The 20,797-nt window shown below is 43.7% G+C and overlaps 2 protein-coding genes and 1 pseudogene across 4 annotated transcripts in view; 2 read left to right on the forward strand and 1 right to left on the reverse strand.

Moving 5' to 3' along the window:
• The window catches only part of SLC24A2 (solute carrier family 24 member 2), a 237,159-nt gene extending 234,542 nt beyond the window's left edge, over positions 1-2,617 (forward strand). For both annotated transcript variants that reach the window (XM_019934886.3, XM_019934887.3), the window contains one exon: positions 2,351-2,617. In XM_019934886.3, coding sequence (XP_019790445.1) covers positions 2,351-2,600 — 250 coding nt within the window. In that variant the 3' untranslated portion in view covers positions 2,601-2,617. The remainder of the gene's footprint in view (positions 1-2,350) is intronic.
• ACER2 (alkaline ceramidase 2) overlaps positions 1-20,797 on the reverse strand; it is a 109,885-nt gene that overhangs the window by 36,525 nt on the left and 52,563 nt on the right. The gene's annotated exons all lie outside the window — the stretch shown is intronic.
• LOC117312618 (small ribosomal subunit protein eS12-like) lies at positions 11,891-12,275 on the forward strand (annotated as a pseudogene).

The raw sequence follows: 20,797 nt of genomic DNA on the forward strand, positions 1-20,797 counted from the left end.
ACAACTAGTAATGAGATAGCTGGGATTTGAACAGAGTCTGTGCTCTCAACTCCAGCACTACCTGTGCATAAAACGCTGCTCTGAGCTTCCACTGTCTGAACCACCTTTGAGTTCCAGAGATGCCCTCTCCTACCATTCTTTCTTCCTTTGCTGGCATCTCTCCCTCAGGAGCCCTCCCTGCTTGTCTGTCTGGAAAACTCCAATTTACCCTTCCAGTGTCAACTCAAATCCTGGTTTTTCTGATTCCCTTAAGTCTTGCCTGGGGGCTCGTGCCCCTGTATACTTTCTGTATATCTGTATCTCACACTCTTGTCATGCTCCTGTCTATCAGTCTGCCTGCTAGACTGTGAACTCCCCAAGAACAAGAACTCCCCAAAGCCTAATACGATGCTTAATGCATGGCAGTGGTTTGGCAGATGTCTGTAGAATGAATGGATGAATGGATGGGTGGATGGATGAATGAATGAACGAGTGGATGAGTGAGTGAATGCCTGAAAAGGTGTATTTTAAAGGAAAGACATCCCTAGTATAAACAGTGTTTCTCAGTTCCACTGCCGACACTTTTAGAGTAGTTTTCTTGGTCAATATCTTGTATAAACAGAAAGAAAATATTCTGTACCACAAAAAGAGAAAATCCTACACATTGGGAAAAATTACAATTGTTCTATGAGACAAATTTGTCGTGTTTTTGAAAAATATTATAGTGAATTGCAAGATGCTTTTTGTTCATTGTTCTTAAATTTTATATATCTTGTAACTTAAATGAAACTTAAATGAAAGTTTAAAGAAAATCACCCCTAATCCTACTACCCCAAAACATTTAACTTTTGTGTGTTTTTCTCCTAATATTTCAGAAAGTTTTCTTAGTGAATAATCAATTTTGCCCTGTTGGAGGGCTTTTATTTTTCCATTTTAAAGCCATTTATGCCTAGCAAAGAGTAGGCATCTATTAGTAAATTACTAAATCAACCATTTTTCTAAGTTTCTTCATAGCTCTCATAATTAACATTCTACAGCTTCAAAATATTCCATCCCGTTGCTTTCAGTTTAGCATTTACCCTTTAGTAGGACCTTTGTATTTTTTTCAATTTTCTGGTATCATGGGTGTTTTATGAACACCTTTATGAAGAAACATCTCCTCTTTTAATTATTTTTTAGGATAAATTTCTTCAAGAAATATTGATGGATTGACGATTATAAACATTTCAATGGTTATTGATGTAGTATATTTTTCTAAAAAGTCTTTCCCAAGAGTTTATACCAATTTACAAAGTCATTAGCAATATATTGAGTGTAACAGTTTCTGAATAGTCTTGCTAGCATTTGCTTCTTGTTTATAGGATTCATACGTACTCAAGGTAAAGGATTTAAAAACTACATGTAAAGCATAAATATATATACGGCGTAATACACACCAACATATCAGCATATATAAAACATAAATACAAGCCAACACCACTTTTTAAATTATTATTGAAGTTAGATTGCTGTTTATGTTTATCCTTCTTTTTAAATATAGAATCATACCATGAACATTTACCTGTATCATTGTTTATGATTTTTAATAGCTACGTAAAATTACATTGACTTATAGTTTGCTATTTAACAAGCTGCCTATTATTAGAGATTAAGTTATCCCTAATTTTTCACTACTCAAAATAACACTGAAATGATCACCTTTCTGAATAAAATTGCATCTGCATTTCAAATTATTCCTTGTGCTTAATCCCTGACAATAGAATTGATTGGTCAAAAGTATTAAAAATGTCATATGTCCCCCAAAGGGTTTTTATCTATTTGTAGTGCTGTCAACCACAACTTCACCAGAATTGGATGTGTGTGTGTGTGTGTGTGTGTGTGTGTGTGTGTGTGTGCGTGCGCGATTGCTATTCTCTGTCTCCATTTAAAAAAAATAATTTGGTCATTTTCACCACAGATTTCCATACCTTTTCTCCATTTATCATCTCCTCCTGTCATCCTGTACAGATCCTCCAATTCACCTCTTTAGGGCTAAGAGCAACACTTTAATCTCAACTAGGAAGGAAACCCAAAAAAGTGATTTCAGATCAAATTCAGAAATCACCTGCAGCAGCCATGTCTTTGATCTTGTTCAACCGTAGAATACATTCTCTCTGTCCTCCCTAATTTGACTGGGAAATAGATCAGGGTTTCTCAAGTTCACCTGACTTCCTTGTAAATATGATTCCCTGCATCAGCCAGGCCTGAGTCCTAGTGAACCTAACAGGACACTCGTCTCCAATCACAGATTCCGAGAAGCTAACGCTCCGTCCTGTGCCTTCCTCAGCGTGCCTGACTGCGCCCCCTTCTACCCTGCTTCTCTCCCCCACAGGCTCCCACTGCCCTGGCTCCTGTACACCACCATTCACAGGTTCCAGCCCGTGGCCGTCAGCAGCAACGGCCTCTTCTGCGCCATCGTCCTCCTCTTCATCATGCTGCTCTTCGTCATCCTCTCCATCGCCCTCTGCAAATGGAGGATGAACAAAGTGCTGGGCTTCATCATGTTTGGCCTCTACTTTGGATTCCTCGTGGTCAGTGTCCTCCTGGAAGACAGAATCCTCATGTGCCCTGTCTCCATCTAGCAGGAAAAGCCATATCTTGAGCCAACAAAATGGACTGTCCCTCCCCGCTCAGGGTTGTAGGCTCCTTGACCTCCGCTGGCGCACAGCCCTGGGCATTTCAAGTGTTCCTCCTTGGTGGCTTTGATAAGGGGGTGGCTTCGCGCTGGGCCCACTCATTTCTTGGGCTGCTCCCACCCTTGCCTCCTGCAGTGGCTCCATGCAAGAGACAAAGAGATCCCAGCATTTGGGGCTTCTCTCCCTGCACTGCTCACAGGTATTCCTCCCTGGTCATTGTCATGATGCAAAGAATGACAGAGGTGATATATATACATATAAAAAATATATATTATGTATAGATGCACATGCACACACCCCTGCCTGTTCCTGTATTATACCTCTCCTTCCACACCTATAGAGTAGTACATACCTGTATACAAATACAAAGAAAGAAAAATTATAAATATATATATATATAATCATATATATATATATATATATAAATACAACTGCATCTTTTCAGGGATAGCTCTAGTATATTTCTAGTACCTATTTGAAGAGGGGCATCAACCTTCAGTCTGAGCTTTACCTCTTAAGTGCAAGAGGTGAGCTAAGAGAATCATTGCTGTGACCTTCAGCCTACCTTGGACATACTGGGATTCTGCCTGGTACGGTGGATATTTTAGGAAAATAGATTGCACGAGGGAGGGCTGGGTGGAGAGGGCCTGTAGGGGCCCTGAAATGAGCCCTCCAAAATATTCCCACAAGCCAAACCGGGAAGACCGTCTCTCCACCCCAACTGGGGTACACTCTCTGAAACCCACAGGGTTATTGGGACATTCAGAGGTAAAACCCAGGCTGGGTGGATACTGGTTTGGGGCAAGGGGGAGGTGACCAGGGCTGGGTTTGGGGGAGGGGGGGTTATATATTGCCCCAGCATGCAAGTAGAAAATATGATTGCAAAGCAAATTAGTGCACTTCTAGGACAGCAAGACTATATAAACGGAACCTATACTGTTGCAATGCATGTCCCATTATCATCAAAAGAAGGGGGGCAAGTTTAGTTGTGATTGTCATTCAGACGTATTTTGATGCTAAGGGCATCAAAATGCCTGCCAAGAAAGCCTGGATATGTACTAAGAAATACCATCCAGCAGAGGCGCTCAGCGGGACTTGCCCCCTAAGGACGTGGTTCTTTAATGCATCTTCCAGTGTGGTCATAAAGGGCTTCAGTGGCTGAAGGAAGAAATCATTGTTCCTCCAACCGATAGAACTAGAATGACTCTGATCAATACTGCTTGGATTAAGGCAGCTTCAAGATGTTTGGAAAGGCGTTTGTTAACTAGGAAGGTTTCTGAGTCCTGTGTCTAGTGGTGCCAGGACCAGGATCTGGTTAAAGCCCATGGACCATGGGTGTCTCTCCTGCCATCAGGACCGCATTTGGGACTCTTTCTAGCTCACAGAGTACACTGCAGACTACACTCAACAGCTTCTTTACACTGGCTTCAAGCCAGTCACTTCAAGGATCTGATTTTCAGAGCATTCAAGGGACATCTTCATGTCATTCATTCAGTGCTCCCAAGTTCTATTTGACATTTTGTATGATTTCTCAGGTCTATGTCAAAAGAAAATAAAACCGACAGAGAAAAAAGATTAGGTGGACTAACTTACTGAAAAACATGCAGAGTTTTTCATTTCCCCAAATCATGCTTCCTTATAATCAGTTGAAAAAGTAAATAGAGGATGGTGCATTATTCTTTAGCCATCCTGCATCTAAGTTGGCACACACCATGGCTTCTCTCCAGTCTGTTGTGTCACTGATGCTGCTATGATTTTGCGGTGAGCACGTCCCTCCTAACACAGGGAGACAGGATGCAGAACTCACAACTGAATAAAGATGAAGATCAAGCTCAGCATTCCTTCCACAAAACCTCAGCCCACTCCACAGAGCATGGCAGTCACAGGCAGTGCCCATCATTGCTCTTCTGAGTGGAGGCCCAATGGGAAAGCAGGAAGCCAAGATGGCTGCCACCCAGGAGGCCAGCTTCCCAGTCTCTCCAACTGTGCAAAGTCGGGTGTTCAGTTGCGTGAGAGAGACCCACGTCTCCTTCATCAAGGGCAGGATTTTGTGTTGAAGCAAGAATTCGTGTTAGTTCCTCTGAGTGAAAGAGAAGGAGTAAGTGAACATTGAGTTAAAAACCCTGATGGTTTTCCCTGTGCATTACTTGAAGGGGAGCAGAGTTGTTTATTGCAGGAATGTGTATGATGGACTGGTTGGTTGTGTGGAAGAAAGTTTGAGTAGGTGACTCTGACTCAATTGCAGATTGACTATATAAAACCAGAAAGGAGGAGGGAGATCCAGTGCAAGCCTGTTCTTATTCCAGCCCTTCCCCACACTCACCCTGCCTCCTCACTCTTTCCCATTCATTCCCAGCTCACGGTGAAGACTCATCCAGGCAGCCACAGGGCATTTGACTTGCCTGGGAGCTCCCTTCCTAGGGAGTGTTGTCAGTCATGAAAAGTTGCATTTGAGAAGATGCTGTTTCTCAGCCCAGTTCCCACCTCAAGGGTGTGCAGTGTTGGCTCACTGGCCAGTATGCAAGCACCTCCCTGCCCCTGCTTGCCCCCTATAAGTTGTCTGTGAGGTTATGTGTTGGGCTTGGGTAAACCCAGACAGAAGTGTATAGGATGCAACAGCGGATCTTTAAAAGCATTCAAATCATTAACATAATTATAAGAAAGAACTTTCCACAATACGGTTTTCTGAGTAGTTCATCTCTAGTGCCTGTGTAAATACATATATAAATATATATCTTCATACCAAATCTATATATATATATACACAATACCACTTACATCATCACCCTCTGACCCAATTACATCCAGGATCCAAAAGCAGGGAGCACCAAAGTTTGCCTTAGTGAAAGGAAAGGAAAAACATGCACACCAACAACCAAAGGGAACATTTCCTCCTGATCTCATAAGGTTTGTTTTGTGCACAAGTACATACAAACACACACACACATGAACCCTCCCTGTATATTTAAATGGCCAGCCATATCCCTAATGGTGATGTAGAGGCAAAGAATGCACAGTGGAAAAGTACAGGGGAAAAAAATTTAGACTACAGATACTCTCTTTGTTTTTCTGGAACAGGGTGAAAATATCAAAAATTCAAGCGCCAACCTCTTACTGTTCAATCTAAAATAAATGAGCTGGGGCTTCCCTGGTGGCACAGTGGTTGAGAGTCCGCCTGCCGATGCAGGGGACACAGGTTCGTGCCCCGGTTCGGGAGGATCCCACATGCCGCGGAGCGGCTGGGCCCGTGAGCCATGGCCGCTGAGCCTGCGCGTCCGGAGCCTGTGCTCCGCAAGGGGAGAGGCCACGGCAGTGAGAGGCCCGCGTACCGCAAAAAATAAATAAATAAATAAATGAGCTGTACGCAAATGGTTCCCTTTACCTGCAGCAAACCAAGCAGGTCTTACTTGCTGTCACCTCCCCTGTCACCCTAGGCAGCCTCAGGACGGGAGAACGACTTGGTTCATGCTGAGAATACCCAAATAGACCCTTCTCAATTGCCTCTGGGAATGCCCACGCCGAGTTCAGCTGCCCTCTGAACCTGCCTAGACCCTCAAGAACTGAAGCTGGAGATGAGAGGGTTTGCATGCAGCTTCCCGGGCCTAAGCTGAGCCAGGCAGCAGCAGGTCAGGAAAACACAGTAACGTACACGGACTAAGGGGGAGGGTTGCTTATCAGTTTGGCTGACGCAGCAGAACTTCCTAAAGCCTTGCCCAGAAGATTATAAAAACAGGCAGGGACTGTTGCATATTTGGGGAAAATGCTTTGTAAGGCTTCTCACAGGTGTCAGCTGACAGGGGCCATTATAATTTATTTTCTAGGGAAGACGTGAATCAGGTGTTTGGAGGCCTTTCAGCAAAACACAGCTGCTTTGCTGATGAGACATTTGATGATATTAATGTACATCACTGCTGGGCAGGGAGAGAGTTGGCAAACTCCCCACCAATGCTCATAGCTCTTAAACTCCTCTGTGACAAGGATGAGCTATCAAGGGAAGCCCTCCACCCAAGACCACCTTAACAGAAAGCTGACCAGGGATGTGACAACAGATAGAGCTGCTGGCCAGACAGACAGCTGGAAAAGATGGGACTAATGTTAACTGCTCTGCCGAAATTGCTGGGTTGGAATAACACGTGGGTCTGAATCCAAGCATGTCAGAAAACTTCAATATGCTTTCTTCCCTACATCTACCAACAAGGCAGGCGTGCACACGCACACGCACACACACACACACACACACAAGATTATGAGCATGCTATGCTTCCTTGCACCTGGACAGATTGCTACTCCAATAATTAAGTGACTAGTAATAATTAATTGGATTGTTACAGCTCTGTTCCAGAAGAAATAAAGGGAAACTGTTCTCAGGATGATTTCTGGAAAAATCAACTGTCTCCTGAAAGCTTGTTATAGAAGCTAGTGCTCATTCTTGCTAAGCCAGATCTTACATAACCACCTGGCTTAATATTTTTAAAAGACACATGCTCAACTCCTGTACCTCCCTCGGCAAGACTGTCTTCAATTAGTAGGTGAGGGCTTGTCGTGAAGAGAAAGTTAGTGAAAAAATGAAGAATAAGGAAAAGGAAGAAAGGAGAAATTAACTTACTTTTACCAGGATTCCCAAGAAAGCAAATATCACATTGATATATATCCCTATGTAGTTTTAAATAATTACAAATTTCAGGCTTTTTTACCCAATTACAAAAGCCTATATAGAGTCCCAGATAAAAATATGTTCCCCTCTCAAGAAGACATTGGGAAGAAAGGTAAGGGCCTCCACTCCACTAGCTATTTAAGGTTAGCTCCTTGCCTCTCTAGCTTTGTGTTTCGTTTTTTAATCTCACAGCTTCCTATTCATTGAAATATCTAGCAAACAAGAAAAGCAAGAAGGGCACACTCAGAGCCAGCTGAACTCCACCACTCATTGTGAGATTACGCTCTTTTTTTTCACTTTACTGGAAGCTTTGAAAAGGCACAGGCAGGACTTCCCTGGTGGTACAGTGGTTAAGACTCTGTACTCCCAATGCAGGGGGCCTGGGTTCGGATCCCTGGCCACGGAACTAGATCCCACGTGCACGCTGCAACTAAAAGTTCACATGCCACAACTAAGGACCCTGCCTGCCCCAACCGAGACCTGATACAACCAAATAAATATCTTTTTTAAAAAAAGGCATGGGCTGCAGCACAGAAACCACCAGGAGCCTTTAGGTGTCTGTAGAAAACACGGGTGCACTCATGTTTGTTATGGAAGTCACACGTGCTTTCCACCTAGATGCCCCCCAGTGTGCTCACTGCTGCTTCGCCCACCTTCCTCACTGCACAGGGCATCGGCCTTGCCCAGCACCACCTGATTTCCATCATGCTCTTTAGTGGCAGTTTTGTTTAAACAAAGTGAGAGTAAGCTACAAAGGGCCCAGGAATCCACAAGTCAGCCAGTTTTTTTAGAGAGAAAAAGGAGCCTCTAATTATGACTGGATAGACAACTCTGTTCAAATTAGCAAACAAACAGTGGGGACACTATGGAACACCAAATTACCTAAGCCAAAGCCCTTCCACCAAATGATTGGTTGGCAGACTGGAAAACCATAAAGAATTTTTTTAAAAAACTGATAAAGACCTAAGTGTGAAAGAGTGCCATGGAATTGGCATTGAGTTTACCAAAGGTTTAGTTCTGTTAAGAGCGCTTGTTCAACCTATCACCCTGATCCAAAAGACAATCCCTTTGCAGGAAAGAAATCCTAGCATAGATGTTCCTGGTGTAACCCAGGTCTGTCAGCTATTAACATTAACAACCATCCGTGTCAGAAAAGTCTTCCTCCAGATTCACCCCAGCCCCTCAAGGTGGTGAATTCACCTTTTTTTTTTTTTCTGTTCGGCAGAAAAGAGTTGCATCTGGGCACTCTTCACTGATTACCCCTGACAGAGCTGGGAGTCACCACTATGTGACCCTTTATCTATTTGCATCAAATGTTATCTTCAGATTTTTATTTCTGAGTCTTTCTCTCTAACCCTCAATAATTTTTAAGTTTTTCTTTACTTAGCCTTTTAAAATGCTTTATGTTGCTCTGAAATCATGGAACCTTTTGACTACTCATGGCACAAGTATAAGGTCTGAATAGGGAGGAATGACAGCCTCAGACCCAGTGTTTACCCCCTGCTTCTGCACTCCTCTGTGCCCCTTACCTTTTAGAAAGTCACACTTCATTGCTAATTCACATTAACCTTGTGTGCCCTGTGACTTCTATATCTTTCTCCAAGACATTCAGGTGAAGCAAGTGCATTTCTCAGCTCGCCCAGTGCATTTGGATGGATGTTCTTACCTACCATGAGCCCCTCTCCCTTGGGCCTTACTGAGTCTCAGTTTGTTTCTTTCTAACCCCACTTCCAGTTTTCAAGTCTAGGTTGGGCCCAGTGCTTACTCCCCTTCCTGCTTCTCACCACCAGCCTCTCCACTTTACTTGTACTTGGCAAGTCTAATGAGCCTTTTCTCCATCTCCGCATTAAGGTGAAGATAGAAAAATGCTAGCCCCGTGGGCCTAACAACTTACGTTTTGTGTACTTGACTACTTCTTGGGGGGTGGGGGGAGGGACTCCCTCCTAATTGATACTAAAATGGGAACAGAATTCACAACTACAAGAGAGTCACAGAAATGCCTTAAAAGCACCAGTAGGCCTCGACTCAACAAGTACTAACAGGCATTTATCCTCCGGTGAAAAGTCTGAACACTGATGCGGCATTGTCTTGAGGCCCTGGTGAGGTGAAGCTCACGGACTTCGTTTCTATGGTCATAATCCCACACTCAACAAGTACTCAGAATGGGAGAGACACCACTGGAGATCATTCAGGAACTCTGGACCTGCACTTACCTGCACTGATTTACCAAAAAGAATCTATATTTTCGCTCTAAATAGGAAATGGGGGAAATGGTTGGACCACCTCTCATCACCCAGCATTGCAGTGCATTTACTTCCTTGTGTGGTGGGTTGGCTGGGAATTGTAAGATTGTTGATTGGTGTCGTGGCCCAGGAAAATGGGGTACAGTTCACCAAAAGGCTGCAAATTTGCTCCTACATTCTCACTTATTGGGTTGCATATTCCTTTACAATGGATCTGGAAGTAACTAAGTCCTTGGGACTGACAGTTCTCAAAAAGCATTCAACTAACCAAAAGAGAATACTAATTTTTTAAATCATGTCATCAAAAAAAGAGAAAAAAAAAGGAACGAATGAATGAAGTCTGAATCCCCAAATAAAATAATTTTAAGGATGAAATTACATGCAGGAATTAAGGGTAAAAAATTCTTTGCCATTTAATTAAACAAATCTCCGATTCTTCTCATCAGGCTAAAACTGAAGGACAATGGATGCCTTTTAGGTTTTTTAATTTTTTAATATTGCACTTTATAGTATCAATACTTCATAAGAGACAACTGTCTTAATTAAAGCCATAAAATACCAATAATACATATATTCAGGGCTTCTGAATATAGTCAATCGATAAGCAGTCCATGAGTCATTCCTGTTTTGTATTGTTTGTTGTAAATTAGAGTTTATCTGTTCTGTTTTTTAAGGCATACAATTATTGTTCTAGACAATCCTAAGCTGATAAATTTTAGATGTGTACTTTAATAAAACTGAAAATCAAAGAAATTGTTCATTTCACAAAAGCATTCTTCACTTTCAAAATAGCTTGTTAAATAGCAAGGTCCTTTAAATAGCAAGTTCTGATACTACAGTGAAAGTATTTCCTTTTTTAAGTTACAGATTTACTGTTTTTCAGGAATCCATTTGTTATGTAAAGCAATATAGACAGTGAAATGGATAATTAGCATATATGTACCCGGAAAATTTAAAGTTCGAGTTTTTAGGTAAATATAAGATGGGTCTAAGAAGTTCCCTTATAAAAGTGGCAAATAGAGATATACAGTTTATCAATAATTTATTACACCTAAATTATAAACCTTCCTTGGGAAGAAAGCATATAAAACAGGAGACTTCATAATGCATTGGATTTTTTTCCCCTTTTCTGCTAAACTACATAATTTCTGGCCCAGTATCATAGACTGCTTACACGCATGTACACACAGATGTCCCCACAACTAGAAACTTCGTTTCACTTCATCACAATTTTTTACATGATTTGAGTAAAAGCTAAAAGAATGACTAAAAGGCACTTAATAGCCTAGAAATATCTACCACCTGGGTACCTAAATTATCTCTATAGAGTAAATATGTGTGTGAAATTGACCAACCCCATCAATTTTAGGTTTAATTGGCCATTTGCCCTAAAGAAAGATTGTCTGGATCCAGAGCCAGTGATGTTTCTGTTGGGGGCTGTTTTGTGGTCTGAAGCGTCTCTCCAAAGGGCAGAGACTCTCCATCTGGATGAGGGAAACTCTGTGGGCATATAATCCTGTTGAACCCTGCACACGAAGTTTTGTGCCCTGCACCTAGCCTGGATGTTTTTCTTCTGCTCCAGTTTGAAAAAACTCCAGAAGCAACAGCTTCCGTCTCCAAGCAATCTGCAGTCTCAACAGTGCCATCAAAGAGTAGCAAAAACTACCTTCCTGGTTTAATGAAGTGGCTGCTAGCACTAAAGCAAAGATAACTTATACTGTTGTTCTTTGCATAGTGTTAAAACAGAGACCACGTTGTCGACACCGACCCCAACATAGGCATTGCCCTAGAACTCGTAAACTGTCTTTTGGACAGGTTACCTTACAAATATCAGAATGCCATTTTTGTAAAGGATCTTTTTAGGGATAGATGTCATCTCATGCTTCCTCTGTTTGCCTCCATTTTCAAGAAGCATTTTAACCTCTATACCCCTACAAGGATCCAGTTGATGCACTTCCAAGTTACTTTTGTCATTTCCCGTGTGTTCTGTTTATTGTGATCAATTTTCGCTGGAGGAAGAGATGTATGGAGATTTTGCGTCAGTTTATTCTCTGTGAATATGTCTGTACATAGATGGAAAGCTGTATTTATTTGTACATAGTCTGTTTGGAGTAATGTGTTTCTGTCACATGGACTTCACTCTGATAAAGGGCGTTTCTTCACTGTGTTCATGTTACACTTTCCACACCTTTGTGCTTCTACTACTGGTAATCAACTCATAGAATATCTCACTTTATGTAACTAAGTCTCCTCGGTGTGAAAAGTAATAGTAATAAAATTATTGACTCAAAAGAAGTGTGGTTTTGCTCTTTCCCTGCCACCTCGGAGTCCCTGCCGCCATGGCCGAGGAAGGCATTGCTGCTGGAGGTGTGATGGACGTTCATCCTGCTCTGCAAGAGGTGCTGAAGACCGCCCTCCTCCACGATGGCCTAGCACGTGGAATTCGGGAAGCTGCCAAAGCCCATCTTTGTGTGCTCGCGTCCAACTGTGAGGAGCCTATATATGTCAAGTTGGTGGAAGCCCTTTGTGCTGAGCACCAAATCAACCTGATTAAGGTTGATGACATCAAGAAACTGGGGGAATGGGTAGGCCTCTGTAAAACTGATGGAGAGGGAAAACCCCCTCAAGTGGTTGCAGTTGCGTGGTGGTTAAGGGCTATGGCAAAGAGTCTCAGGCCAAGGATGTCATGGAGGAGTACTTCAAACGCAAGAAATGATCAAATTAAAAAACTGGGCTCTTGTTCTTAAAAAAAAAAAAAGTGTTTTGGTTTTGGAATAATCCTTGCCTTCAGCTAATCGGGACCCTCAGGAGCGCAAGAAATTGACACACAGTTGTGGAAGTTTCACTGCAAGGGCTCAAAGGAACAGAGGGCAAGAAGTAGTTACTGTTGATTATGACCATTTACGGGGTGCTTACTAATGTCATTTGAGCTTTCCAATGCCTGAGGGAACCTTGCGCACTGAAAGGACTACTCTAACAATTTGCTTTTAATTAGTTAAATATATTGAAAGTTGTAAATTCAAAAGCCTAGCCTTCTCTAAGCCTTTAAATTCAATTTCGAAGTCTCGTATCAACCTATTACTTTCTGATAAAAATAAGAATTCAGAGTCAGTTTTTTCTTTGATTACACTCAATTAACTGATAACTTTAAAAGATTAAATTCTAATGAACCCAATTTACGAATTTAATTCCCTCAGGAACTTTTTAAATTTTACACATTTAACATACCCGATTCTCTCAAACACTCCAAAACCCTGACAGACTTACAAACCTAAAAAGCAAAATCTTCCTATGCACTTAAGCAATTCCTATTAATCTAATATATCAAACTTAAATAAAATATAATAAACCAGGCTATCCAAAACACTTAAATGCCATTTACAATCTTAATAAAAGTCTACTACACCTTTAAAATCAGTACCATGAGTCTAGTATAATTACACATTTCAAATTATAATCAGATTATCTAGTAAGCCAGATTTATTTCAAACACCTTGAAATACAAATACACACAAAATATCCCAAGGATTATAAAACTTATTCCTAAATCATACCAAAGTATTACTACTATGAATTTGCTTTACTTTATTATCTGTATTTCTATAACGTCTTCCCAGGCTTTGAAAAGTCACCTCACTATGGAGCATCTCTGGTAGGATAAGATGATGTAGGTGGAGTCACAATACCATTATTTATCATTTAGAGAATTAACCCAGAACATGACACATGGTTCCTACATACCACCAAGATGATTCTACTGGAGCCAAAAGGAATCATAACACTCAGGCTCTGAGTCAAATTCTGTCTCTTCTCCCTAACACCATACACAAAAATAAGCTCAAAATGGATTAAAGACCTAAATGTAAAGCCAGAAACTATCAAACTCTTAGAGGAAAACATAGGCAGAACACTCTATGACATACATCATGGCAAGATCCTTTCTGACCCACCTCCTAGAGAAATGGAAATAAAAACAAAAATAAATGGGACCTAATGAAACTTCAAAGCTTTTGCACAGCAAAGGAAACCATAAACAAGACCAAAAGACAACCCTCAGAATGGGAGAAAATAGTTGCAAATGAAGCAACCGACAAAGGATTAAGCTCCAAAATTTATAAGCAGCTCATGCAGCTCAATAACCAAAAAAACAAACAACCCAATCCAAAAATGGGCAGAAGACCTAAATAGACATTTCTCTAAAGAAGATACAGACTGCCAACAAACCCATGAAAGAATGCTCAACATCATTAATCATTAGAGAAATGCAAATCAAAACTACAATGAGATATCATCTCACACCAGTCAGAATGGCCATCATTAAAAAATCTAGAAACAATAAATGCTGGAGAGAGTGTGGAGAAAAGGGAACACTCTTGCACTGCTGGTGGGAATGTGAACTGGTACAGCCACTATGGAGAACAGTATGGAGGTTCCTTAAAAAACTACAAATAGAACTACCATATGACCCAGCAATCCCACTACTGGGCATATACCCTGAGAAAACCATAATTCAAAAAGAGTCATGTACCAAAATGTTCATTGCATCTCTATTTACAATAGCCCGAGATGGAAACAACCTAAGTGCCCATCATCGGATGAATGGATAAAGAAGATGTGGCACATATATACAATGGAATATTACTCAGCCATAAAAAGAAACGAAATTGAGCTATTTGTAATGAGGTAGATAGACCTAGAGTCTGTCATACAGAGTGAAGTCAGAAAGAGAAAGACAAATACCATATGCTAATACATATATATGGAATTTAAGAAAAAAAAATGTCATGAAGAACCTAGGGGTAAGACAGGAATAAAGACACAGACCTACTAGAGAATGGACTTGAAGATATGGGGAGGGGGAAGGGTAAGCTGTGACAAAGCGAGAGAGAGGCATGGACATATATACACTTTTTTGGGGGGGGCGGGTTAGGCAGGGTTGTTTTTGGGTTTGGGGGGTTTGGGGGTGTTTTTTGCTGGCCGTGGGGCTTGAAGAATCTTAGTTCCCCAACCAGGGATTGAACCACACACGCCCTTGACAGTGAAAGTGCCGAGTCCTGAGCACTGGACCGCCAGGGAATTCCCCAGAGGACTGGTTTGTACGTTTGGCCACAGTGAAGATTTATGGCAGTGAAAACACCTGATTTCCTACAGCACAGCGGCCCTGCTTGGGTTTGGTCTTGGTTGGGTTTTTTTTACTACTCACTCTCAATCTTTTGTAATACCATTTTCTAAACTTATTGTTGAGTGTAGCCTCAGCTTAAAGTTTTGTAATACTAAAATCATTTGCGCTCCCTTATTTAAACAACAATCTATTGTAGTATCCGTTTGATTAACTTATAAAATGTTAAAGGAAAATATTTCAAATAAGCAATTTTCATTGTTTTATCACGGTATAATTTGTAAAAATAAAAAAATTACAAAAGAAAAAAAATTCCCCTCACAACCATTTATGTTAGCAATTGGCTTACAAACATCTGTATAATTAATGTTTCCAAAAATAAAAAACTACTCCCTAGTTTTCACAGATCCCAAGATACTGGGGTCCAAATGCATTGACAATTACACACAGAAGTCCTGATAGAAAGTGTGCTATGATCAGAATCCAGAACTGTTGGAAAGACTGACCTTGGTCCACCTCTTCCTGTGCAGCTGTGTGCATGTTACTCAATGACTCTGCACACCAGTTCCTTGTCTATGAAATGCTACAACTGAATTACTCCCCAGCATACCCCACTCCCGCCATAAGTTATTGGAAAGAGTGAGTCATTATGCCGTAACGTGCCTGGCTCATAGTGGGCTTTTAGTATATGTTAACTCCCTTCTGCCCACCTTCTGTGATCTTGAACAAGTTATAGAACCTCCCTAAGATTCAGAAAATATTTTAAGTCGGTCCCTTATTGAGATGTCAGTATATTTTGTAAGCTTAAAGATTACAGGAATCCTAACTGTTTGTCTCAGTACGCTAACACTACACAGATCCCGCCTATTCCTGGGATGCCACTGGTCCCAGTCCCCCACCTACCCTCATCCAGGAATGCGCCAGGTGACCCTGGTATCTAAAAGCCTAGCCTGGTTAGAAACAGCATATAGGGCTTCCCTGGTGGCACAGTGGTTGAAAGTCCGCCTGCCGATACAGGGGACATGGGTTCGTGCCCCGGTCTGGGAAGATCCCACATGCCGCGGAGCGGCTGGGCCCGTGAGCCATGGCCACTGAGCCTGCGCGTCCGGAGCCTGTGCCCCGCAATGGGAGAGGCCACAACAGTGAGAGGCCCGCGTACCGCAAAAAAAAAAAAGAAACAGCATACAAAGACAGATTCCATTTCAATCTAGGTGTCAGGCTCATCCAGGACATGAAACCTTTTGAGGTGCACCCAGGATTCCCACAACTTTTGGAGGCTTTGGTGATATACCTACAAATAACACACTGAAATACTAAACTTCTCCTGGTCAATCTTGCCTCTAGGGCCAGCTCATACATTAAATATATTCTGTATATTTCTGCAGGGATAGACCTAAGACATTGCCAAACCAGTACTGGCAACACTTGGTAAATTATGCCACTCAGGCTGCCTCACCCACAGCAGGTATCAATAATCAGTCACAGAACCATCCCCCACTTTACTTTCTCAGCTGAGCATTACTGGCAGCCGTTACCAATCAGTCCCTGTGACGTGCAAGAGAAAATCGAATTGCCGTGTTTTAGCCTAATCTATAAATGAGGAAATGAAGACTAAATCAGCAGTGTTACTTTCCTGAGGTCACACTACTAAGCTGTAGAACTGGATATTAGGGTCTGGTTTTTGTTTTGTGTATAGTCTTTGCTGCAATAGCCAGAAAGCATCTGAGGTGTTTCGCGTGTCGCCATGGGTGTTTTATATACCCAACCATGACGCACAGCGGTGCAGGGTGGAGGGTTTGCTGTTCACAAGCCAGAGTAGCTAGAGAACTACGATAAGAAGACATCTAGTTTAAAAGGCTTAAGTTAGGTCATTAGTTAGGTTATAGCCAGACAGCGAGTAATAGCAACTTCTAACTAATGAGAATTGTGTAGGAAGAAAAGAAAGGCTTTTGCTGCTGGGATTTAAAAATGGAATTTCCAGTAAATAATAACAATCACCTCAGGGACAAAAAGTCAAGTTATGCCCAAATTCGATCACAAAGCTGTTGGAAAGTATGCATACAGCTCTGACTGCTGCCAGCAGCTAACGACCCATGTCCCTGAAATGGAATCAGGTCAGGGAAGGTTGTAAACATTCTAGCTTTCCTGACTCCTCTCAGGAGCTCACTCAAATGCACAATCCATCCCCATAGCAGTTCCACTGAACTTAAGGGAAAAAGGAAAAGTGTTTTCCACAGGGAGAGTAATGCTATTCATTCCCATTGGCCTGATTCAGGGATGGCCCTTAGGAGAGTCTGGGCAGTAAGGGGAAGACCCTGTCCCCAACATCCTCAGATTCCCCCTCCATCCCCGGACTATTGTCTAGAATTTCATCTTAGTGCCTTGTCTCTCCAGCTCAGGGATTCTCAACAAAGAGGTGGCACCCAAAGGGCATATCAGAAATTGCCGGGGGCTTTTTAAAACCTGACCCCACCTCCGGCTGCCCTCTCCAACCTGGCCAACGTGTACGCTCCCAGGCAAGAGCCGTAGCAAGCTCTACCTAAGCTGCAGCAGTGCTGTGTGGGAAAAGGATTGAGAATCCTGCTTCGCCTAAGGCCCTGATCCCTGTAGAAACTGTAACTGGCTCTAGGAAGAGTCCATGCCTGGAAGTTTCTACAAATGACCTTATATTTATTCATGCGTTCAGTCATGGGTTGTCAGGACCTACAATGTGCCAGATACAGGCGTTAGCACTGGGGGCCTGGAGGAGACTAAGTTCCAGCCCCTCTTCTTAGAGACTTTGTAGTCTGCAGAGGAAGATAAACACGTCACCAATCAGGACTTGTACTAGAATAAGCAGCCTAGAGGGTGGTTAAGAAGCCAGACTGCCTGGGTTTGAATCTCAGCTCTGCCAGTTACCAGCTCAGTGACCTAAACCTCTGTGTGCCTCACTTGTTCCATCTATGACCTCATGAGAATTGTTTTATGTGGGTTAAATCAGCTAATTTTTTTTGGAACACCCCAGAACAGTGCCTATCTTATAGTAAGCAATATGCCCCACTTGATAAATCTGTGCTATAAATAAGTGTCTTGATGTCAGCTGAGCCCACAGGACAGTGTTTTAAGTCCATCTGAGGGTTCAGGGAAATCTTCGGAGAAAACATGACTCCTGACTGCAGGTGGGGGATGAGAAGTCTGATGAGGAAACCCTTACACCAAGTGATAAACGAAAACACGTGGCATTTGGGGGAACAATGTTCAGTACGGCTGGAAGGGTAGGGTCTGCTGGAGAGTGGAGAGACAGGAGCTGAAAAGGTGGGCGGTAGCAGACTGCAGGGGAGCCTTGTCCAACCCACCAAGCAACCTGGACCTCATGCCACCAAAGCTTCTTCACCAGCACACGACATGGTTGATCAGGCTTAAGAAAGCCCTCTGCACACACTGAAAAGAAATGGCGCCTTGGCTTTGCGTCACCCTGAAGCTGGGAGTGAGGAGTTCGGGGCTATCAAAGAACCCCGAGTGGCAACGCGTTGATAGTTGTTGAGGCTGGAGGATGGCTACATGGGGGTTCACGATACTATTCTGTTTCTATGTCTTTGCAGTCTTCCATTATAAACAATTATCTTGAAAGGGCGGCTGGGAGAAAACTCTTAGGCACCACCCGTCTCTGCTCTTATCAGTCACTTGCGCCTCAGTGTGAAAGGAGGAAAGTTTTGATGGACGTGAAGTGGAAGCAGGGGGTGCCTGAGGTAGGAAGGGGCAAGAAAAGCAAAACTGAGCAGGAAAAGGCTATCACCAGGGAGGCTGGGCTGCCCGACATCAGTCAGCCTCCTTCCCCTCCTGCATGTTTCCCGTACCCCTACCTGGATATCATGCCCGACACAAATTTTAGCAATCAGCTCTCTGTACTCTCAAGGCCAGGCCACTTCTGCTCTGGCCCCCTGGCTCTGATGCTAATATGTTTCCCTGGGGCCGCTGCAGACTGACTTACCTCCAACGAAGGAAGTCCAGGTGCCCCCAGGACCGTCCGGAACCCACTTTAGCATCCTGGATGATGAGTGCTTTCTGAAATGCGCTGTTCTGTCCCAGGTCTTGGATCTAAGATGTATCACACCTTTTGTCCTTTCCTCAAGGACCGAGAGCTCACTGGAGGACTTTTGGTCACCGGCAGGAGTGGGTTACAGCAGGAGAGTCCTTAACTGCATGCGCCCCTGCCACCGACGCAGGGTGACCCCCCGGGAGAGTCAGAGAGAAGTTCAGCCTCTGTGAGCCCTAGGAGAGAGCGTTCTCAGGAGCCACTGATGATAGGACAGGTGCTGCTTGTTTCATAAAGAAGGTTAATTGAAGCCCGCGCATGCGAGTCACGGCCCAGGAAAGAGCGAGTATGCTTGAGCGCGGGCAAGAAAGAGAGCGTCAGAGAAAACGGGAAAATGGGAACTTCTAGAAAGAGGCAGGCCTAAGCCAAAGGGTGTTTCTCGAGAGAAGGGGAAATATTCTTGTTCTAAAGCAACGCAAAATCTACAGATTCTGACCTATGCTAACGGGTAGTTAAGTGGGACTCTTGCTTGCATCTTCTTCCTATTTCTACCGGAGACCGGGGAAGGGCTCTTGAGTCGCCGAAGGAGACCCTTGTCCACTCTAGTTCCTTCTCCTTTTCTGTTGGAGTGGGAGCAGAGGGGTCACCATCTCCCTGTCAGCTGCTTTGACGTCTGGCAGAAACTAATCTAATGACAAGAGACTGACTCAGATTCTTTCTGGGAATGAAGCATGGTGGGGGCGGGGGCGGGGGCGGGGTGGTGATGGAGGGGAGGCAAGAAAGCAAGAGAGAGAATTTCAGATCAAAGCCGGTGAGGAGGGCAGCGGCCGGCTTCCCAGCCTCCCGCCCTGGCTAAGCACCGCCGGGCGCCAGGCCGTGGGGAGAGGACCGCCGCCTCCAAGCGTCGGAAAGAGCTCGTGGGGTCCAGCGAACACCACTGCTGCTGCCAGGCCTCCTTCCTGGCCACCGGGTGCCAGGGCCATGGGGGGAACATTGAGAAGATCTTTTCTAGATGAGACCCCCCCAAAAAGAAGGGCAAGGTGGGAAGAGGGACGGAGGGAACAGAGGTGCTAGGCTGACTACCGCCTCCCACGCTAGCAATAAGCAAAGCAAGCGGGAAGTTCTGGGTGCTGCTGCCCTCTACCGGCCAAACGGTAGACTGAAGGTGACCCCACCGAAGTGTCCTGAAGATGGGCCGTACACTGTATAGTACACAGTATCTCAGTTCCCAGCCAAGAAGCCTGGGAGTGACAAAAGAGAGAAGCAGAGGCTGGGGAGGCCCCGAGGCCCAGCTGCAGCCACAGTATCGCCAGAAAGAGCAGAGGCCCAGCTCAGGGCAAAGCTGATGGCCTATGGGTTTGCTCACCCAGAAGCAGGCTGTCCTGTTGCCCCACAGAGGGATTTTTAAACGTGTACAAATGGTTTGGGGTTGTCCTGTGACTCTGGAGCGCCCCCTGGTATTTAATGGGCAAGGCCCAGCAATGCTAAATGTCCTTCAAGGTGAGGGGAAGTCCTAAACAGAAAATCTTTCCAATCAAAAGGCCACATGCTCTCCCCCTGAAAAAGTGCTGATAAGACCTTGCCCTTGCTGGGTCCGCCCCTCCCCTACCCCCATTCCCCAGGTCACTGTTTCTCAAACACAGGGAATCTGGGACTCCTACATATATGTTCAGTGACCTCTACAGAACCCAGTTTAAGAAATACGACATCAAAATTCGATGTTACTAGTTCTGGAAATCGTTTGGTGATCATGTGATCGTAAACACACATGCAAACTCAGGCACTAAAATCCCATGCTGCTGTTGGTTTTCAGATGGTCATCAGTGATCCTGAATAGGTGTTGATTAATCTTTTTGAGAGTGAAATCACACTTGTTACAAGGTTATAAAGAACGCTCACACCCTCAAGAATGTGCCTGTGGACGCCCTCGGTATAAGCCAAGGATACCCATGGTTTAATCTTTGTCGATCAAGGTGTTCTGGCTTCCACAATTCAAGAGCAGCTGCATAAGGCAGCATGGGCAGCACCTGGAAACTTAAAATCACGTTCTCAGAACTGGTGTTGAGACCCAGCAAGCTGTGCTCTAGCAACTTCTCCAGGTGGTCCTGATGC

This window comes from Tursiops truncatus, chromosome 6 (assembly GCF_011762595.2).
Source record: "Tursiops truncatus isolate mTurTru1 chromosome 6, mTurTru1.mat.Y, whole genome shotgun sequence".
Classification (NCBI taxonomy): Eukaryota; Metazoa; Chordata; class Mammalia; order Artiodactyla; family Delphinidae; genus Tursiops; species Tursiops truncatus.